Source organism: Astyanax mexicanus, chromosome 8 (assembly GCF_023375975.1).
Source record: "Astyanax mexicanus isolate ESR-SI-001 chromosome 8, AstMex3_surface, whole genome shotgun sequence".
Lineage (NCBI taxonomy): Eukaryota > Metazoa > Chordata > Actinopteri > Characiformes > Acestrorhamphidae > Astyanax > Astyanax mexicanus.
The window spans coordinates 56,837,412-56,858,203 of NC_064415.1; the positions used below are offsets into that span (position 1 = coordinate 56,837,412).

A 20,792-nucleotide genomic window follows, 5' to 3' on the forward strand; every position below is an offset into this window, starting at 1 on the left:
TCGTTCGTTTAAAGGTTTTAAATAGTTGGGCTCTGAATCTATACCTACAATATTTTTAGATGAAAAGGGGCTTCCAACAAATAATATTAATATTAATAATATTTATTGATTGATATGTCCCTTTCTACACTGTAAGACCACTGTACAAGCTATAAGAATGTAGAATAGAATAAATAGGATATAGATATTTAATGTAGGTAAAGTTTAGTACAAACAACACAAAAAGTCATTACGTAAAATAAAGGCTGGGATGTAGCAGCAGACTGATCAATGTTTTTATTTTATTTTTATTTTTTTATAATAGCTCATTATTATTATTTTTATTAAATTGTTCATTTTTTTATTATTATTTATTTCCTTTTAAATGTTGTATCACCCAGCAAAATAATAATGACTTGGGTGATTTTAGGTTGTTTAAAGCACGCGAGAGGAAGATAAACTGAATTATCATGAACAAAAAGCGTGAAAACATAAAATGTAAAATAAAAATGTGAGTCAGCGCATGCGCAGTGCCTGTAGAAAGCACATATCGATGGGTAGCGCAACTTGACAGAACACCGGCCGCTAGACTGCGCTGTCAATTATGCCTCTGTTTTAGGAGCCGGGTGTGTGTGAGTGTTTGTGGGAGTGTGTGAGTGTGTGAGTGTGTGTATGTGTGTGTTGTTTCCTCCAGCGGGATAAACCTGCTCTATCTCTCCCTCAGTGTCCCTCACTGTCCTCAGCATCTCCAGCATCTCCAGCATCTTCCCGAGGAGAAAGAAGGAGGAGAAGAGAACCGGAATTTCAGGATTATGTACCGTCCTTTCGCCGACCTCTGTCCCCGTATCCTTCGCCCGTCTCCTCCTCTCTGCCGGAACACAGCGGAATGAGAAGCTGCAACCATGATGGAGGGTAAAACACACAGAACACTCAGGCTTCAGCCTTAAATTGCCATTAATATTCCTTCCAAACGCTGACTGAATGTTCCAGTATCACCTAGCTTTATAGCACGCCTGCCCTGCTGTGTATGTGTGTGTATCTAGGTCTCTATGTCCATCTGTCTGTCTCTCTTTCTATCTCTCTTTTTATTTCTTTTCTGTGACAGAAAGCTATTCAGCTCTGTTATTTTCCCCTAATTATCCTTATTTTATCCATAATTCATATTTAATGCTGTCTGTGTGCTGCTAAACTAGCATCTCTCAGTGTCTCAGAGAGTGTGTGTGTTTCTGCTAGTCTCTCTTTCAGGCCCTGAATCATTCAGGCCCTGAAACAGAGGCCAGTTAGTTAGAACACAGATACAAGAAGAACTAGATAAATATTTATACAGTTATAAACATTAAATACAATAAAAAACAGTAAATATATGATGTGGAGTTGATGGTGCTGCAGTTGGTCTGCAGGTTTAGGTTCAGCAACAGTATGTGTGCTTAAATAATGAGGTCAGCTGACTATATACCTGAATACACTGAATATATTGAATATAGACCAGGTTATTTTTCTATCAATGGATCAGTTTATTCTTTCCTTATGACACAGACATGTCAAGATGAGGGAGAAAGAAAGAGAGAGAGAGAGAGAGAGAGAGAGAGAGAGAGAGAGAGGGAGAGAGGTTATACAGCTAACATATAACTGATTTGTCTGCCACACTGTAATTATTTCTTGATATTTCTTTAAATAGAATACATTTTGTGTTCAACTCTATAAACCTATAAGCTTCTTTTCCCCCCCATTTGTTTTGCTACAACTTTGTATAGCAAAGAATCACAGTTTCATTGCAGTACATTTGCCTTGGTTTGCCTTGTTTTATATAGAATTAATGCAATAAACATTCATAATCATTCTTGCAAAATGTGTATTTATTAAACTTGCTTTTATCAAAAATAACACTATAAGACAAAGTAGTGCATAAACTTTAAATATAATGATTTAAAGTGCTACCTGTGTTTAAAATACTGCACATAATAAAGTAAGAACCATATAAGGCATATTAACTGGAAAATGTTTTTTTTTTTCTCCGAATGGTTTGTAAAAACAAAAATACAGTATATTCTTGCCTCACGGCTTCCCGTAGCTCTTGTCCGTATTAAACACGGTTAATTTTATCTAAATGCCAGGAACTAAATAAAACTTCAGTCCAAACCACCTGACACTGAACCATCGAGATGACGAGACCGCAACTCGACTCTAACAAAGACTCTTGTGATTTTATCCTTACTCTGGAAATTTGTCTGCAAGAGAGAAATTGCTTGAAAGTTGTGAGATATAAGTTCGGCATAAGGCGACAGTGTACTTAAGGTGACAGTGTGCATATTATGCAATACTGGCCATTACAGGCTATTTAAATGCTCAAATGCTGAAATTCCAAACACTTCCGGAGATTTTTATATTTAGCAAATTAAGAACGACTAAGTTAGGTGCGATTAATCGATTGATGAGGTGCTAAATATTTATCTTCAGGACATTTTTCCCCACACAGGCCTAGTGTGTTTTGCCATGTAGAAAACTGCATTCCTCCACAGCTCCAGCCAGACCCTTCAGGCTGTGGATTCTTGTGTCTCGTTCTGAGGGACGTTCCTGCTCAGTGCCAGGACCTTAGGGTATGTTTCTTGTCAGGGAAGCAGCACAGACGATTAGAGCGAAGAAGAAGCATGAAAGCAGGGTTGTGTAGACCTTTGGGACCTTCTGGTCTACAGGGCAAAAAAAAACAGAACAGAAGACAAGACAAGACAAGAGACACCTTGGGTCGCTTTATGTTGGTTTATGTACAGGGGTCGGACAATGAAACTGAAACATCTGGTTTTAGAGCACAATAATGTATTGTGGTGACGGACAGTTCTGGTGGAAACAGGAGAGTTGAGGAGTTTTTGGACACAATCTGGGTTAACACCCCTTTAAACATCCCTTTCAGACAGCTTCCTCTTACAGCGTCCACAGTTAATCCTGTTGGATGTGGTTGGTCCTTCTTGGTGGTATGCTGACATTACCCTGGATACTGTGGCTCTTGATTCATCACAAAGACTTGCTGTCTTGGTCACAGATGCTCCAGCAAGACGTGCACCAACAATTTGTCCTCTTTTGAACTCTGGTATGTCACCCATAATGTTGTGTGCATTGCAATATTTAGAGCAGAACTGTGCTCTTACCCTGCTAATTGAACCTTCACACTCTGCTCTTACTGGTGCAATGTGCAATTAATGAAGATTGAACACCAGTCTGCTCCAATTTAGCCATGAAACCTAAAATCCCACACTAAAATACTGACAGGTGTTTCAGTTTCATTGTCCAACCCCTGTACGTGATCATGTTCTGTAGAGGAGATGTAGTGATGGTTCAGCTCTGTTGATCCCCTGCGTCTTCATCATTTCTGTCTCCATCTGTCTTCCACAGGACTGAAAAAGCGTACCCGAAAGGCGTTCGGGTTACGCAAGAAAGAGAAGGACACTGACTCCACGTGAGTAACTTCAGTAATCTCTCAGTTTAGCAGCAGCAGCAGTTTCTCACGGTTTAGTATTTAAGAGGAACACGTTCAGAGTGGGGTTTTGTGGTGTGAAATTTTAGATAAATGCGACAACTCAGATTTCTTTACACTGATGGTGAATGGAATCAGGTATCATCATGACCACAGCTCTCTCTCTGTCTGTCTGTAATCAAATACAGTCATTCTATTTACTATCCAAAAGCCTCCCAGTCAACATTTTCGTATCTTAAATCTTTGAAAGCTCAGATTAAACAGTGTCTCTAGCATCAAACAGTGTGTTAATAATGTTAATTTTGTGCTGTAACTTAATGTAGGGAGTCTTTGAGGAGTTCAGGCATTTTGGTCCATTCACCACCACTGTGAAAAATTCAGATTTAGCTGTTTCAGAAGTTAATTAAAATTTATTTGCTAAAATTCACAGTAATTGCATTTGGAATACAAAGTACAATATAAAAGCACTGTTATCATATCTTCCTTAGATTTTAGAGAACTTTGTTCATATATTTTCATAGTTTATGGATGTATAATTTCCTTAATAACTTAATACAGCTCTGGAAAAAATTAGGATCATTAATATCAGTTTCTCTGATTTTGCTATTTATAGGTTTATGTTTGAGTAAAATGAACATTGTTGTTTTATTCTATAAACTACAGACAACATTTCTCCCAAATTCCAAATAAAAATGTTCTCCTCCACCAGTCTTACACACTGCTTTTGGATAACTTTATGCTGCTTTACTCCTGGTGTAAAAATTCAAGCAGTTCAGTTTGGTGGTTTGATGGTTTGTGATCATCCATCTTCCTCTTGATTATATTCCAGAGGTTTTCAATTTGGTAAAATAAAAGAAATTCATAATTTTAAGTGGTTACTTATATATTTATACCTGATTAATGCATTAAGTTCTTAATTCTGTCCTAACTGTGTTTCTTCTATCATTTATAGGGGATCACCAGACAAGGAAAAATCAGTAAGTGCAGTAGTGTACAATCAGCTTATTAGCTTATAAATGCTTTTTTTTATGGTATTGAATGATTTATTTTCATCTTTAGCAGTCAGTACTGATCTAGTGTTCTTGTTTGTGTTTGTCGTTTCCAGAAAAAGGCCAATGGAGCCCCAAATGGTTTCTATGGCGAGATCGACTGGGATCGATATGTAAGCAGATATTCTCTCAAAAATGAATAGACATGTTTGATGTTTGAGTTGTGCTTCTTTATTTTATAATGGGAGATGCTAGGCTAACATTATTAGCATTGGACTCTCAGTAGACTGTCACTAATCCCACCTCCATAAACACACTAAAAAAGATTTAGCTGGAAGCTTTTGTTTGAAGTGATGTTCTGATGTACAGCTAGTCCTGTGATGCACAACAAGAGACAATAGTGACAATAAGCCCAGTGTTTGTCTGTAGCTTTAGCCTAGCAGCTCCTGTTGATATCTAAACAAGCTTTCCTCAGATCCCTCAGAACATGTCTTAGCTGATTAACAGTATCTGGGCTCAAGTATCTGTATATCTGTGTATATATATATATATATATATATATATATATATATATATATATATCTTAACCCAGTGATTTCTCTATTTATCCCAGAACTCTCCAGATGTGGATGATGAGGGATACAGCATCAGACCTGGAGAGCAGGGGGCGAATATCCTTTTCAATAAAGAGAGTCTCAAAAAATTAGAATATCATTGGAAATCTACTTTATTTGAGTAATTCAGTTCAAAATGTGAAACTGTTGATGTATTACACACAGCCAATGAAAACCCAAAAATCAGTGTCTTAGAACATTTTAATATTTTTCAAGACTAATTGCCAAGTCCTGCTGGAAAATGAAATCTGCACCAGCAGATGAGAGACATGTCTCTTCAAACCATCACTGATTGGTGGATACTTCACACTAGACCTCGAGCAGTTTGGACTGTGTGTCTCTCCACTCTTCCTCCAGACTCTTTTTACAAATAAAAAAACTGTCAAATTTACTGGTGATCAGTGATGGTTTGGAGAGACATGTCTGTCATCTGCTGGTGTTGATCCACTGTGTTTTATTATCAAGATATCAAGTCTATCAAGTCAGTGCAGTTTTGTTTTCCTGCAAAATCTCACAGCACCTCATGCTTCCCTCTGCTGACTTTTAACTTTTATGGAGATGCAGATTTCATTTTCCAGCAGGACTTGGCACACTGCCAAAAGTAACAATTGGTTTTATGTAATATTCTAATTTTCTGAGACACTGATTTTTGGGTTTTTACTGGCTGTAAGCCATCATTTTCACATTTTAAACCCAGTTACTGAAATAAAGTAACTTTTCAGTGATATTCAAATTTCATCGATAGAAGCATTTCATATATTTAAATAATATCTGAGCCATTTTCATTAATCTGATTTGTGACCCCTTTTCTGACCTCTATCTAATACATCCCACCTTTGGCAGATGCCACTATAGATGGAGCTAATCAATCTTTTTCACTTAATTTATCATTAGTGCTAATTTTATGACTGATTATTGTTTTAATCTTAATAAAAAGCTAAAAAAAAATCCAAATTTAGGCTTCAGAAATGAAAGCACGCTCCTTAACAGAATTTCACCGACCCTCAAAACCAAAACCTTCTACTCATCCAGCGAATCAGAGGGTGAGGATGAGCAGGGAAAGAAGTTTAAGATTAAGATCAAGCCCCTGGCACCAGACAACGGTACTGTGCCCACCATGGATGAGCTGAAGGCCTCTGTGGGCACCCTGGCCATCTCTCCCTCACCGCTGGTAAGAACTCCTCGTTAACATGTGTGAAATGTGCTACGAGACAGCCGTGAGGAGGACGTCTGCGTGCTAGTGTTTCCGTGTGCTCACAGTCTCCCTTTTTGCTTTCTCTCTGATGTTCACTCACACCAGAGGAGAAGTCCGGTAAGTGCGGCGGCCTTCCGCTTCTTCATCACTGAATCGCAGCATGCAGTGCAAAGTTTTGGGTTTTGGCCGTCCGCTTTTGTTGCTTTTGTTTTTCAGTGTGGTCGTTTCAGCATTTAATTTGTTGTGGTGTTTGTGCACGTTAGTTTGTTTTCAATAAGAAAGATATAACCGTATTTTTCACACTATAAAATCCTTTATAGTGCTTTAAAAGCACTTAAAATCCTTTAAATTTCTTTAAAAATCAACAGTGCGCCTTATAATCTGGTGCTCCTTATGTATGAATTTTACCAGTCAGGTATTAAGTAGCAGTAAAGCCACTCCGCTAAAGTTATTCAGGAGATATACAGGAGTTTTAGTGAAGTTTCTCCAGCACTAAGGCTAGGTGCAGCAGCAGTAGCATTAGCTCCTAACCGCAGCACTTGCTCTTTAACTGTTCACTCACTGAGGTGAGTATAACAGACTGTAGTTTGTGTGTCTGTGTGTTTACTGTGTTAAAACAAACGCTTTCGGGTGGCGTTTACTAGCTACTTACCGCGTCTAATGCTTCTACTGATCATATTGAAAATATTGGAAATGTAAGCTTACTGTTTTCAGGAGAGAAATCTGTGCATTACTGTGCAACACCCTTGTTCCTTACTAGTGTCTCTTAAAATAGGCTTCATAATCCGGTGCCATTATGTATAAAAAAAATAGATCAGAAAGTAGACGTGTATTGATAGTGTGCCTTATATATATTGATAGTCTGTAAAATATATGGTAACTGTGCTTCTAATGGTACAAAATTTTCAAGGTTGCACTTCAGGACTGTAATTTAGTTCGTTGTGGTTATTTTTTGTCTCTTCGATTTGCTTGGACTCTTTGCTGCAACTGTTTTTTGCAGTTAATTTATTTGCACATTCGTGTTAAAGGGGAAAATATAAATGTTAAAGAGGAGGTTACAATTTTAAACAATTAGGGTATTAGCTAGGGACGTCCCAATTAGGTTATGTTGCCTCCAATCCTGATGATAATGATTAGATTTGTTGTTTGTGTTTGATTAATAATGTAGTCACACTGTTTACACTTCTTATGGATGCATGAAATGTGTGGATGATGCATGCTGGGTATTGTAGTAACAGAACACAGCCTCGCCTGTTTAAAAGAATGAAGTCCTACGAGACGCAATGCATTTTTTGTTGCATTTGGTTTTGTTTGCCTTTAAAGTTAATAGTTTTGGAGCTGGGGTTTAGTTGAAGGTAAATCCATTTTTGGTTGGAAATGGATGCAATAGTTTTACTGATTTGTCGCTCGCTCTCTGACCAGGTCTCTTCTCTCTTCCTTTTTGCTGACCACAGAGGCGCAGTCCAGTAAGTTTGCCTTTCCAGTTCGTCTACATGTTCAGAATTAACCACACCCTGCAGTAAAGTGCATTTATTGACACTATTGCTTCATCTATAATCTTTAAAGAAAAGCAGTGGATAAAAATTAACTTTTCTTGGGGCTTCGTGTCGTCCTACTGGCTAAGCGCTGCTACTATGATTAGGAGATTGCTGGTTTGAATCCCGGTCATGCAGCTTGCCTTTGGCTACTGGAGCCACGAGAGAGCACAGTTAGTCTTGCTCTCTCTGGGTGAATACAGTAGATGGCGCTCTTTCATCACTCCTAGGGTGATGTGGATCAGCTCAAGGCTGCGTCTGTGAGCTGATGTATCACAACCGAGTCGCTGCGATTTTCAAATCAGTATAAATCAGTATATATATCCCTTACTTACTTATATTACATAAAGTTTTACCGGGTCCTTGCCAATACACAGACCTATTTCCGGCATTAAATTCATAATTCATACATCATAATTGCAATTACTGCATTTAATTAGATGTAATGTTTTATGTCCCACCTCTTTACTCTTCTTTACAGTGCCAGCTCAAACGGAACATATCAAGTAAGTGTGTGTTGTATATGAGGGTATGTAAGGGCATGTTAGAGCTATGTTTACCCATATTCACAATATATTTCGCTTTGCCACTGTTTGGTACCTGTATTCCAGGTGAGGAGATAGCCAGGCCAAGACGCTCAACCCCTACACCCTCCCCAACCCCAGGGCCTTGTCCCGATACGCCAAGGTTAGTCTACCACTGGTTAACCCACATGTGCACCATGCTAATCTCATCATTTATTCACTTCTGAATTAAAGGTGGTGATTAGTTTTTGTTTGTTGCAAGAATTTGCAGGTTGTGCAAACCAGAATTAATTCTAATCTTATTTTTCTGTAGTAAGAGGTTATCGGACAACACCTCGTCTTTCTTCGGCCCTCCTTTTGAGACAAACTTTGAAGCACAGAATGCAGAAGGTAAGATTTATACATATAAAATAAATATTTATTATTTCTCATAAACCTCTGACAGTTTCCTTAAAGGAAGTTTTCTGTTTAATTATATAATATAGCATTTTTCGCACTATAAGTCACATCCGATTATAGGGCGCATTATGAAACACTAGTAAGGAACATAGGTGCCCCATGTTTTCCTTCTAATTCTAATTTACTGCTTAAAAAAATCAGATTTCTCTCCTAAAAGCTGTTTATTTGGGTCAGTAAAGCGCTTTAGATTATTTGCAGTAAGCTTAGATTTTTAGATTTCCACTAAGGCTGGGTGCAGCAGCATTAGCATTAGCATTAGTGGCTAAACTGACAGTGCTACACTGAGGAACCCTGAGTGTTCCGGGTAGCAAGGGCTATATTAGCTAGCGGTTCGTCCCATGTAGCTTGTTTTAACACATTAAACATTGAACTACAGTCTGGTATATACTTGTCTCTGAACGGCGAAAAAGCTAATGCTGCTCCAGCAGTGCTGTAGATTTTTTTTTAGGCAAATTAAAGGATTTTAAGTGCGCCTTATAGTGTGAAAAATACGGTAATTGTGTAGTATTAAAACGTGTATAAATTATTATTATTATTATTATTATTATTATTATTATTATTATTACTAGAATATGTAGAATTAGAAACTCGCTGCACGACATGGAGCTCCTTGTAGCACTTGAGCTTTGATTGCTCTTTATGATATTTATGATATTTATGATTAACCCCCTCCTGAGTCACGCTCAAAAGTCCTTTTCTACGTTTCAGTTTTTATAGTGGAACCAGAGCTATGGTGTCAATCAACTCCACGGGCCGCCTCCCCACTGAACAGAAGTTTCCCCACAGGAGGTAAAGTAGCACTGATTGAGCGTTGTCTCTGAGCTGTGGGCTGAGGACGTTTCGTCTGATCTCTGATCTGTTCCTGCAGCTCCTCCTCCTCTTCCTCCCAAGAACATTCCTCCCACTCCACCAGTCTTCAGCTCCAGCTCTGTAGAATCTTCTGGTAAGAGTCAATCAAATTTCATACATCACCACAGCACTGTGTGCTACACAGAGAAATACCTGGAGCTGAGTGGTCCATCGGGCTAAACGCAGCCACTACGATCGGAAGACCGCTGGTTCGAATCCCGGTCATGCAGCTTGCCATTAGCTGCCGGAGCCCAGAGAGAGCACAATTGGTCTAGATCAGCAGCTGTTCGAAAAGAGGCGGGAGGAGGCGTGTACTAGTCTTCACCCTTCTTGTGGCGTCACTAGTGATGGTCTTGGACAATCAGCCAAGCTAAATTTTAAGAAAAATTGGAACTAATTTAAGAAATAAATCTTAAAAAAAGGTAGATGTGATACATTTTAGTGTACAAGTAAAAAAAAAATGCACTTGTCCTTTTCATCTATTGACAGATTCACATTTTTTCCAAGATTCAATGTTTTTTACACATTTTTAAAAATGTAAGTGGGAGTATGAAGTCAAAGTTTGTTTTGTTAACAGTTTATCAGTAGCATCCAGTGCAAGGTCAGTAATCTATTCTGAGGATGTCCAGTTCTAATCCTGCAAGTTGTTGTAAAAAGTTGTAAAGACCAGTTTTTATTTATCTATTCATTTATTTGTTTATTTAATTATTCATTTATTGGCTTTACATTGTTTAATTTAGTCTACTAAGTAGCTAAAAATAAAAATAAAATTCTATTGGTCAATTCATCATGACAATGTGACACCCACCGCTGCCAGATTTTAATGTTTGTCAAAGGGGCTCTTTTACTATTTTATAGTATTTCCAGTTTCCAGTATTTAGTTTGTTATTATAAATAAAATAAATATAAATATAAGTATGAGAAGGAACTCAAAATGTTGTGTTGTGTCGTGAAAATGTCCTAAAATGTCCCATCATTAAGCCATTAATTTCTTTCTGCAGGTTATTACAGCGTGGTTCCCAGCGTGGGAGGGGAGGGATCCACCTCTGCGTATCGGGACGTCCTGTTGTCGGACAGTACCGCGGGACCGGTGATGCCGGATCTGGATAACGTGTTCGGGCCGGCGGAGACGCGGCGCTGCAGGTCTGAGACCGAGGCGGTTCAGTGCAGCTGGGTCAGCTTCAGCGACGGCTCCCCCTCCAGACCCCCGCCCCCTGACGAACCCGCCCCCTCCCCGCCCCTCTCCTCCTCCCCCGCGGACTCGCCCCCTGCATCACCCATCAACCTCCCCCCTCCAGACTCGCCCCCGCCCCCGCTGCACCCGATCCCACCCCCGGACTCTCCTCCACCCCCTCCGCCTTCCATCTCTCGTCCTCCAGACTCCTCCCCCGAGGATCTCTCGCCTCCTCTACCCTCCGCCTTCCAGCTCCAGGAACCCTTCCCAAGATGCCTCTCCCCCAGCGTCCCCCTCACCCCCGCCAGCCCCAGCCTCCCCCCTCTACCCGCCGAGCGCGCCGCGTACGGGACGGTCCCGCCCCCTCTGCTCCTGCGGGACGAGGCCCGGAGAACCCCGGACTCTGTAGGACTTCGAGAAGAACTTCTCTCTTATTCTTGTTCACCCAAAGACCTCGCTCCAGGAGGACTGCGTGGAACCCCCCCTCCGCTGCCCCCGCCCACATACAGGAGTATAGTAGCTTCCCCTGGACCTGGCAGCGGTGAGTGTTTCCATTTGTCATACTGGAGCTTCTCAAATAATGCAAAGAAAACTAAAAGTTTACATTCATAAAGTTTTTTCATGCATCTTGGCATCTTCTCCACCAGTCTTACACACTGCTTTTGGATAACTTTATGCTGCTTTACTCCTGGTGCAAAAATTCAAGCAGTTCAGTTTGGTGGTTTGATGGTTTGTGATCATCCATCTTCCTCTTGATTATATTCCAGAGGTTTTCAATTTGGTAAAATCAAAGAAACTATTTTTTTTAAATGGTCTTTTATTTTGTCCAGAGCTGTATGTATCACTTTACAGGGAATATAAATTGATATATTGAGATACATTGTAAAAGTGTAATCAAGACAATACTGTGATGTATTGATGATATATTTCTTAACTTCCGTCAATACAATACAATTTCGATTTCAACATAAATAGTATATCTAGTCACCACCCTTAATATAAGCAATCATGCTGCTGGTTAATACGGTACAAATATTATATCACACTATTTAAAGACATTTTCATCACATACACAGCATTATCAAATTTGAAAAAGCGTTCAGTTACCCACAATTCTCTGTTCATGTAGTGAAGTGAAGGAAGAAAACAGCACCACAAAACTAGGCAAAAATAGGGGAAAATGAAGCCATTTATGCGTTTCTATTGCAAGAGATGCGATGACATCATTCTGGTGATGTCTTATAAAAGCATTGTTAGACTGTTCGATATGTCTGACCAATAGGATGTTGAGAATGAGTCTTCATAGGACAGTCCTACAGAGCACCCAGTGTACCCTAACTGCAGCCTAGGCTTTGGAACATAGCTAGAGTTTCAAAAAACCCTTTTTATGTTGCCTTTTTGTACTTTTGGAGAATTCCCTTCAGAGTTCCCTTCAGTATTTATTTTCATGCTAATAGAGGTCACCATCCCTTTTTAGCATCCCAGATTAGCAAAGAGAATATCCTTCCATGCTGATTTCCGGCATGATATCAGTTTTTGTGTTATTCTCAGGTACTTCCTCTCCTGCTCGGCCTGGCACACCTCTATCAGCGGGCAGTCCAATACCACCACTACCACCACGACCGTCCTCGCGACCTAAACTCCCACCTGGCAAACCAAACGTAGGAGAACTGGTACGTTCTCCTTCTCCTCTGTGATCCTAATTCATCTCAGCATTAAACTAATAGATAATAATCATGTTGCGATGGATTATTATATGTTTATTACATGTACATTACTCAACAATTGAACTATATAATTGTGGATCTTTTGTGGCATGTTCTTACAGTCCCGGTCCTTCAGTCCTCCCGTCCACTCTTGGAGTCCTCCACCCTTCGCTCCTCTGGCTCGAGCAGAAAGCACCTCCTCCATCTCCTCCGTGACCTCACTCAGCGCCGCCTCTACGCCCACGTTGGGCCGAGATCTCAACCTGTCCGTCTCAGGTGAGCTGCTCAAAATCTGATCTAGGATCTGTCTACTTCTAGGAATGGGTGGTCAATCAATTAAAATCTGTTTAAAATTTTAAATACATAATTAAAAGATATCAACAGGTACAAAAAGTGTTGTTTTTTTATTTATTTATTTGTATTTGCAATTTGCACTTAATATGTTTAACATCAGCAGATATAACATATTGTGCACAGTATTTTGAATGGTCTAAAGCGCTGCCACTATGATCAGGAGATCGCTGCATCGAATCCCGGTTATGCAGCTTGCCATCAGCTGCCAGAGCCCTGAGAGAGCACAATTGACTGGTCTTGCTCTCTCTGGGTGGGTACAGTAGATGGCGCTCTCTCTTTCCCCTCATCACTCCTAGGGTGATGTGGATCAGCACAAGGCTGCGTCTGTGAGCTGATGTATCAGAACCGAGTCGCTGCGCTTTCCTCCGAGCGCTGTGATCTGCAGCAGACACGTAGAATTCTCTACATTTAATATGGTCTATGATTTTGATGTTTTCCTGCGTTTTTATGTTTTAGTTTGTTCCAGAGGCCCAAGCCCTCTCACCATGGGTCCACAGGACACTCTGCCTGTTGCAGCCGCCTTCACCGAGACCATTAGCGCTTACTTTAAAGGAGCTGACCCCAGCAGGTATGCACAGCGTTGCATAATGATAAGCCTATATAATTTTTTTTGTAAATTGTGAAGCACCAATGTTGCATTCGGTACAGCGTCTTATTGCTCTGTGTGCTGTAGATGTGTGGTGAAGATAACTGGAGAGATGGTGCTGTCCTTCCCAGCCGGCATAACGAGACACTTCTCCAACCATCCCACCCCACCAGTCCTGACCTTCACCATCAGCCACTACAGCCGGCTGGAGCAGGTCCTCCCCAACCCTCAGCTGCTCTGCTGGTAAATTCAACCACACAACTTTAAACTCCTCTTACCTCAAAAATAACCTGGATGTGTAAATATATTGTTAAATGTATACAGTATATATTGTCGTACATAAAGTGCACCGGATTATAAGGCACATAAGCACAAAGCTACACCAGTAAGAATGCCTACATCGAAGTAAGCAAGGGTGTTACTATGTTTCCCTTCTAATGGAGAAGCGCCTAAGTTAACAAAACTGAAAAAAAAATAAACATTTTCCTTCAAAGTTAAGCAAGTGCTGGATGTTAATCTACACTGTTTTTTTCCTATAAACTGTTTATATGGGTGAGTAAAGCGCTTCCATTTATTTACAGTAAGCTTAGATTTCCAATATTTTGTGTAAGGGTAAGTTTTCAGTGATGTTTCTCCAGCACTAAGGCTGGGTGCAGCAGCATTAGCATTAGCCGCTAACCACAGCGCTATAACGTTGTACTTCAGCGGAGTGTCTTTACTGCTCCTTAATACCTGACTGGTAGAATTCATACATAAGGAGCACCGGATTATAAGGTGCACTGACGACAGTGAAATGCACTTCCTCTTGTGTGCAGTGACACCATGCCAACTGTCTCTGACTGTAAGGAGTTTTGGGTAAACATGCCCAACCTGATGACTCACCTGAAGAAAGTGGCTGACCAGCGGCCTCAGGCCACCTATTACAACGTGGACATGCTGAAATACCAGGTGAGCTCTTAAATGAATAGCGACGCAGTGTATACAGCTTTCTGATTGGACATATGTTTTTTGTAAAAACTTCATAAATTTCCCCTTTTTGCCCATTGAAAATGAATGGGGAGAATTTTGCAGACCTGTGTACGTCATAATTTTTGAGATACGAAGATCAAATTAGCAACACCTTAGCAACCAGCTTTAATCGGTTTTAATCGGTCAGTGGCGCACATGTATTTCCTGTTGCTAGGATAGAAGCACACCAGAAATTTACTTGAACATATCTCACTTCCAGACCACCGCATCCGTCAATGTAGATAGAGCAAGGTGTGTTGACGGGGTGTAAGATAGCAGCAAGCAAAAACTTTTACACATAATGTGTGATGCTTCATGTGCTTCTCTGTCCAGGTGTCGACGCAGGGCATCCAATCAACTCCTCTAAACCTGGCAGTGAGCTGGAGAGGAGACCCCAACAGCACAGACCTCAGGATAGACTATAAATACAACGCAGAGGCCATGCTGAGCCCCGTGCCCCTCACAAACATCCAGTTCATGGTGCCCGTCGACGGTGGCGTGATGAAAGTTCAGGCCATGCTGCCGCCAGCCACCTGGTGAGAACCTGCCATCAATAATTAAGAGCTGATTTATTCTTAATGAGCCGCTGGTGGAAAACCAAAGAGAGGATTCATAAAATATTCTACTGTTTAAAAGAGGATAGCATATGTAACACTGGGGCAGTACAACAGCTCCTTTACACGAGTAATATTCCTCCTTTTGCTTTTGTGTGAACATGAAAACATACAGAAAATAATGGAAATATGGATCTTCTGCCTTTTAACGTTCTACAATAATGGTGCTTTATTAAAATCATTATTAAAATCATTTTATGGCTATTTTAAATAAGCTCTGTCAAATCAAAGTGTAACAACAGTGTAAATCCATTGTAACAACAATGTTACTACCTTGTTTTATAGCGTTTTTTTTCTTTTTTTAACTCCTTCAGGAACCAGGAAACACAGAAGATACTGTGGAAGATATCAGAACTGTCTCAGAAATCAGAAAACGGAGGTAATGAAACAAATAAAAGCATTTTTTATATTTGATGTATGGTCATCGTCACCAAATCTTTAATCGCCTTTAACTTCAACTCTTAAAGTAGTAAATAACAATTAAGAGACTTATTAAGAAATATATATTTTTAGGGTTTTAGGGTTGCTTTAAATATAGTATCACTACATAGTAGCCCAAGTATTCATATCTTTATATTTTAACGTACAGTATTATAATAATAATTATATCAAACATTAGACTTGTATTTCTCTTCTAATCCTAAAGATGGCGCTGCTTTTTCACAGAGGGCACTTATGTTGTAAATGTTCAGTTTACTGTTCATGTGTTTAAAAATGAACCATTAATATACGATATAATTTTCTGAAACAGAACTAAACTACAGCAGTTAGTTTTTTTTATCAGTTAATTTATTGTAAAGGCTCAGATACATAACCAGTCTGTTTTTATTTCTTAGAAAATACAATACAACACACAACAATAAATTAGGAAAATAGATATCAAGAGTTTTAATAGGTCTAGTATTCATATTAGTGGTAGTAGTTTTATTAATTATTATTTTTATTACTATTTTATTAGTACTGTACTGGTGGGCCTGTAGTATAAAAGGTACTTGCTGAGTTCAGTGTAACTCTCTTTTAAAGTCTTTAAATCACATTTCTCCCTCTCTGTGACGGTGTTTCAGGAGTGGGGGCGCTGCTGGGCCGCTTCCAGCTGTCAGAAGGTCCCAGTAAGCCGTCTCAGCTGGCCGTGCAGTTCAGCAGTGAGGGGAGCACTCTGTCCGGCTGTGATTTTCAGCTGATGGGATCGGGTTATAGACTCTCGCTGGTCAAGAAAAGATTCTCTGCAGGTTCGGTTCTCAGAAAAAACACATATTGGGGCCGCAATTGTGTTGTTATGTTAATGTTATTTTATTCTTTATTCTATTTTTTGTTGAGTTAAAAGTGAAAAGTTGGTTTTGTGCTCTGCAGCACGTCTGTGTGTTCTCTGATGATTGACTGTTGTCAGGGTTTTAATCAGTCAGTGAAGCTCCTGTGTTTTCCACTGCCAAAATATATTTATATAGAAACACACCAGAAATTTACCTGAACACACGTCACGGTGTGAAAATAAACTGTTGTTGGGGTGTAAGGTAGCAATGAGCATCGCAAAACATCTTAGGCAGAGTGTACAATAGGGCCCATTAGCTCCTTTGTGTTTAAAGCAACAGTATTGCGTCTGCTCTGTGATTTTAATGCTTTTGTCTCTTATTTTTCTTCCCCACAGGTAAATATTTAGCAGATAACTGACGCTGCTTCTGCTGCTGCTGTAAATGAAGGACATGACCTAAGCGTCTGCAGAGCGGATTGGTCTGAGATGGGGAGAAGTGAGGACGCTTCACCACTAAAGAGACTTTTAACACATTTTTAATCCTTGAAGGACAGAAAAACCCCAGACTAGTTTCTCTCTGGTGTAGAATATCATCCGTGTGTTTGTGTGTATGTGTGTAGTAGCAGATATTGTATGTGTATACAGTACATTTCAGGACAAACGCAATATGCAAGAAGGCAGAGTCTCTCCTGTTTCTGAGTTGGGTGCGCATCGTCTCTCTGCCCGCGAATCAGACGAGTTCAGACTGTTCACACTCAGTGAAGCTCGGCGTGCTGCTGTTAAACCCAGGGTTAGCATCGCAGCAGCAGCAGCAGCAGCAGCAGCAGAAGTGATGGTGAGATCTCTGTTCTGTTCTGTTATCAGTTCTATTTTAATCCTTTTATTTTTCCACAGAATAAAAACACACACAATACCCATCATGCAGGCTTTAAAACTTATCATGATAAAAAGGATGGAAATTAAGGGTTTTTTATGATCAGATTCAGTTTTTTCATTCGACGTCCAGCAGCTGATGAATTACTGTACATGACTGTTGTTTTATATACACTTTATTATTGTTAAAAATAAAAGATGATAAAGTTTGTTGGTTAATTATATTATACAGTTGGTTAACTGACAGTTGGTTAATTATAAAATACAGTGAAATGTAAAAAAAATAGGAAATAGAAAAATAACCTTTTTTTTTTTTTTTTTAAAAAGCCAAATTTGATTAAAACATGTAAAGAACATGGTAAATACAATAAATAAGCAGCAATGACGATTCAGTAACGATTCAGTAATTTTCTCATGTTTAGATGACCGTTAAATAAATAGCTTTTAAACAGGTAATACGTCTTTATGATCACACTTTATGGTTAGTTGTTTGTACTGATTTATGTTGATTTAAGTGTATAAACTGCAGTCATGTACGTGATTTCTCTATTAATTCAGAGGCTATTAATGCTGACTGGGTGATTCTCAGTTCTGAGATGGAGATTTATTTTAATTTAATTTAATTTAAATTTGCATCAGTTCAGTTTTCTGACCGTTTCAGGCTAAATTTGAAAATAAAAAATGGGTATAAAACTTAATTATTTCATTTTTCTCCCATTTACTTCTATGAAGAAGAAATTTATTTTTATTTATTTTATTTTATTTTTTTAGGTTTTTTTTTTTTTTTTTTTTTTCATTTTTTCCATTATTGCATCTTGTAACACAAATCTTATGGTATTATGTTTACTTACTAGTTTACTTTTGTTAAAAATCAGAAAACTGAATTTATTTATTTATTTATTTATTTATTTTCCTGAAATTCTAATTGTGAGGTGCAGACATAAAAAAAAAAAAACTAGTAAACCCATTTCTTCTATACTACACCAAATGGTAAGAATTAAATAATAATAAAAAATATATATATATTTTCAAATTTAGTTTTGATTTGGTCAGAAAATGAAACTGCTAAAATTTACACTGACATTATATGTTATTTTATAATTATTTAAAATTATTTCAACTAATTATTATAATAAGTTATTCTGTTATGACACTGTTATGGGTCCCATGAACTTAAATTATGTATTAAATATGAATTATTACCTGCAAATGAACCAGAAAAGCATTATAATGGCTGCAGATTGTTCGAGCGTTGTATTGCGTTTCTCGTTTATTTGTATAAAGTATGAGATTTAATCCTGTGTTGGTTTTGCAGATGACGTTTGCTGTTGTATTTTACAGGAGTTTAGAGTGTTTGTGGTTAAAGCTGTGAGCTGTTAGATGGTATGATGGTATGATGGTATTATATATTGCTCCAGAGATGCTCATTGGTTCAGATGTGGAGTTAATATTCCAGAAGCAATGCCTTCTGGATCGTTTTTCTTGTCGCGCTTCTGAAATGAAACGAGAGACGGATTTCGTGTCAAAGATGCAGCATTCCTTATCGTTAGATACAAACTGTATAAAAGAGTTTTTTGCGTTCGTTTTGTTTTTTCCACAATGTGGATTTCTTTCTTTTTTTTTATTTAATTTAATTTATTTTTTTTACATTTTCCTGTAGCAATATTGAAGAATAATGTGTATAAATGTAAGATAAGAATTGTTATATGTATATCCAAATGGGTATAGAGCTTTTATGTATTATTATCATTATTAAGATAATGTTTTTTATTTTATTTTTAAATGTTTCTTCTTAACATTCATCACTGCACTTTATTTGTATATTTTATGTGATTCGCACCTGTCGCCTTTAACGTAACTTTATTTATGACTCATTTGCTTGAACACTTTTCATATCTAAAGCCCAGAACTCCTACAGATTACTGTACAACGCTATGGCATATTTTAGACACTGTTGATTCTCGATTAGTCTGGAAAATTAAGAAATTGGTCGTCTCTATTTAACTTTAACTTGCTTTGTGGTTGCAGTGCTGTTTAGACTACGTGAATCACTACGTTTTAAATGCTAGCTGTTGTTTATTCGCTGCATTTTGTTAAAAAACACCGACACTGTGTTCATTTCTCACGTTTTCAGCATGAGTTCGAAATGGAAAAGAAAAAGAAAGGCCTCAAATAAGTGCTGTAACACTGAATGCTGTTTATTTCGGTATGAGCAGGACGTTCTTTTTACGTTCTGACCAATCAATTGAAATGCTTTGAAAGCTCTGCATCTTTTTTGTTATTTTGTAGTTTATAGAATAAAACAACAATGGTCATTTTACAACAAAATCAGAGAAACTGATTCAGAAACTCAAGTGGTCTCTTAATTTTTCCAGAGCTGTATATAACCATCTATATGGTTTATATATATTTTATATTTTATATTATATATATTATGTTCTGTGTCCAAAGTAAGATATATGTTTGAAACGTTTTTTTTTTGTTTGTTTTTTTTTTTTTTTACTTTTTAAGGTATTAAAAATTGAGTTATCATAAAATAAAATAGCCACAACACTTCCACAACTACGGAATTATAATATTTATATTTCACACTGTGGCCATCTAGTGGCGCACGTGTACATCAGTAACTGTACTGAGTGTAAGTGCCACTAGTGTAAGGATCACTAGTACCACCAGTATTTATTTTGGATGAAATGCCTTTATGTTGAGAGCAAGACAAGATGAGAAAATCACAATTTTGAAAAGAATAAATTAAAAATGCAAAAATAAGTAATTATATTAAAATAAAGCAATGTTTCTGAGCTAAAAGTTATATATACTGACATCAGATCTTTATTTCTCTGTCTTTTCCTTCTGACGGGAATAAACTTCCATACTTGATCTGATCTTAAAAAAAGGGACTTTACAAGTTTTTCTTGTGAAAGGTGGATTTGTGCTGCTGAAGTCATGTATGTACCATTTCACTGAATCATCCTGTGTCACTTAAGTTTTCATCACAGAGATTTTCTTCATGTGTGGAAAGTTAATATTTGTATTTGTCAGCTGGTTAACCTGCATCGTGTTCATCACCAAGAAAACTGAATATGCAAATATTTCATGTGTAGGATATGTCCTTCCCAGGTTTTAAGACAATATAAAGATTGAAGATGATAGGTATATCAAAAGTGGAAAAATAATGTCATGTATCAAAATAATAAAATAAAAAAAATCCCCAAAATTAAAACAGTTTCCTGGAGTTTTTTGAGTTTTGCCACCATTTTTTGTCATCTGCCTGCACAGCATATTAATATATTATTATTATTATATATTATTAAAGTATTACATTTATTAATGCACGGTAAAAAACAGTATATAAATACAGTAGTGTGTTAATAAGTGCCTATATTCTATAGTTTTATTTTTGTAAGTACTGTTTTTTTTTTTTTTAATGGAACTTTTCCGTTAGATTATATATATATATATATATATATATATATATTTTTTTTTTTTTTTTTTTTTTTTGTTTGCTTACCTGAACACCTTAATGTGTTAATATGATTGTAAACCTGATTATATTTAAGATTAAGAATTAAGACAAAAATAAAATCCTGTCCGGAGCTTTTAGTCATTCTTGAA

General features: G+C 37.9%; 1 protein-coding gene across 1 annotated transcript; it reads left to right on the plus strand.

The window, feature by feature from the left end:
• The first annotated feature begins 557 nt into the window (after nucleotides 1-557).
• Nucleotides 558-20,400, plus strand: sgip1b (SH3GL interacting endocytic adaptor 1b). Its single transcript, XM_022677805.2, has 21 exons — nucleotides 558-891; nucleotides 3,367-3,430; nucleotides 4,401-4,425; nucleotides 4,554-4,610; nucleotides 5,051-5,108; nucleotides 6,050-6,222; nucleotides 8,263-8,287; nucleotides 8,393-8,468; nucleotides 8,619-8,695; nucleotides 9,473-9,553; nucleotides 9,633-9,707; nucleotides 10,615-11,328; nucleotides 12,339-12,460; nucleotides 12,616-12,769; nucleotides 13,304-13,415; nucleotides 13,521-13,676; nucleotides 14,249-14,381; nucleotides 14,775-14,977; nucleotides 15,370-15,434; nucleotides 16,120-16,284; nucleotides 16,701-20,400. The coding sequence occupies exons 1-21, from the start codon at nucleotides 882-884 to the stop codon at nucleotides 16,721-16,723; spliced, it is 2,568 nt and encodes an 855-aa protein (XP_022533526.2). The 5' UTR covers nucleotides 558-881; the 3' UTR covers nucleotides 16,724-20,400.
• The last annotated feature ends 392 nt before the right edge of the window (nucleotides 20,401-20,792 follow it).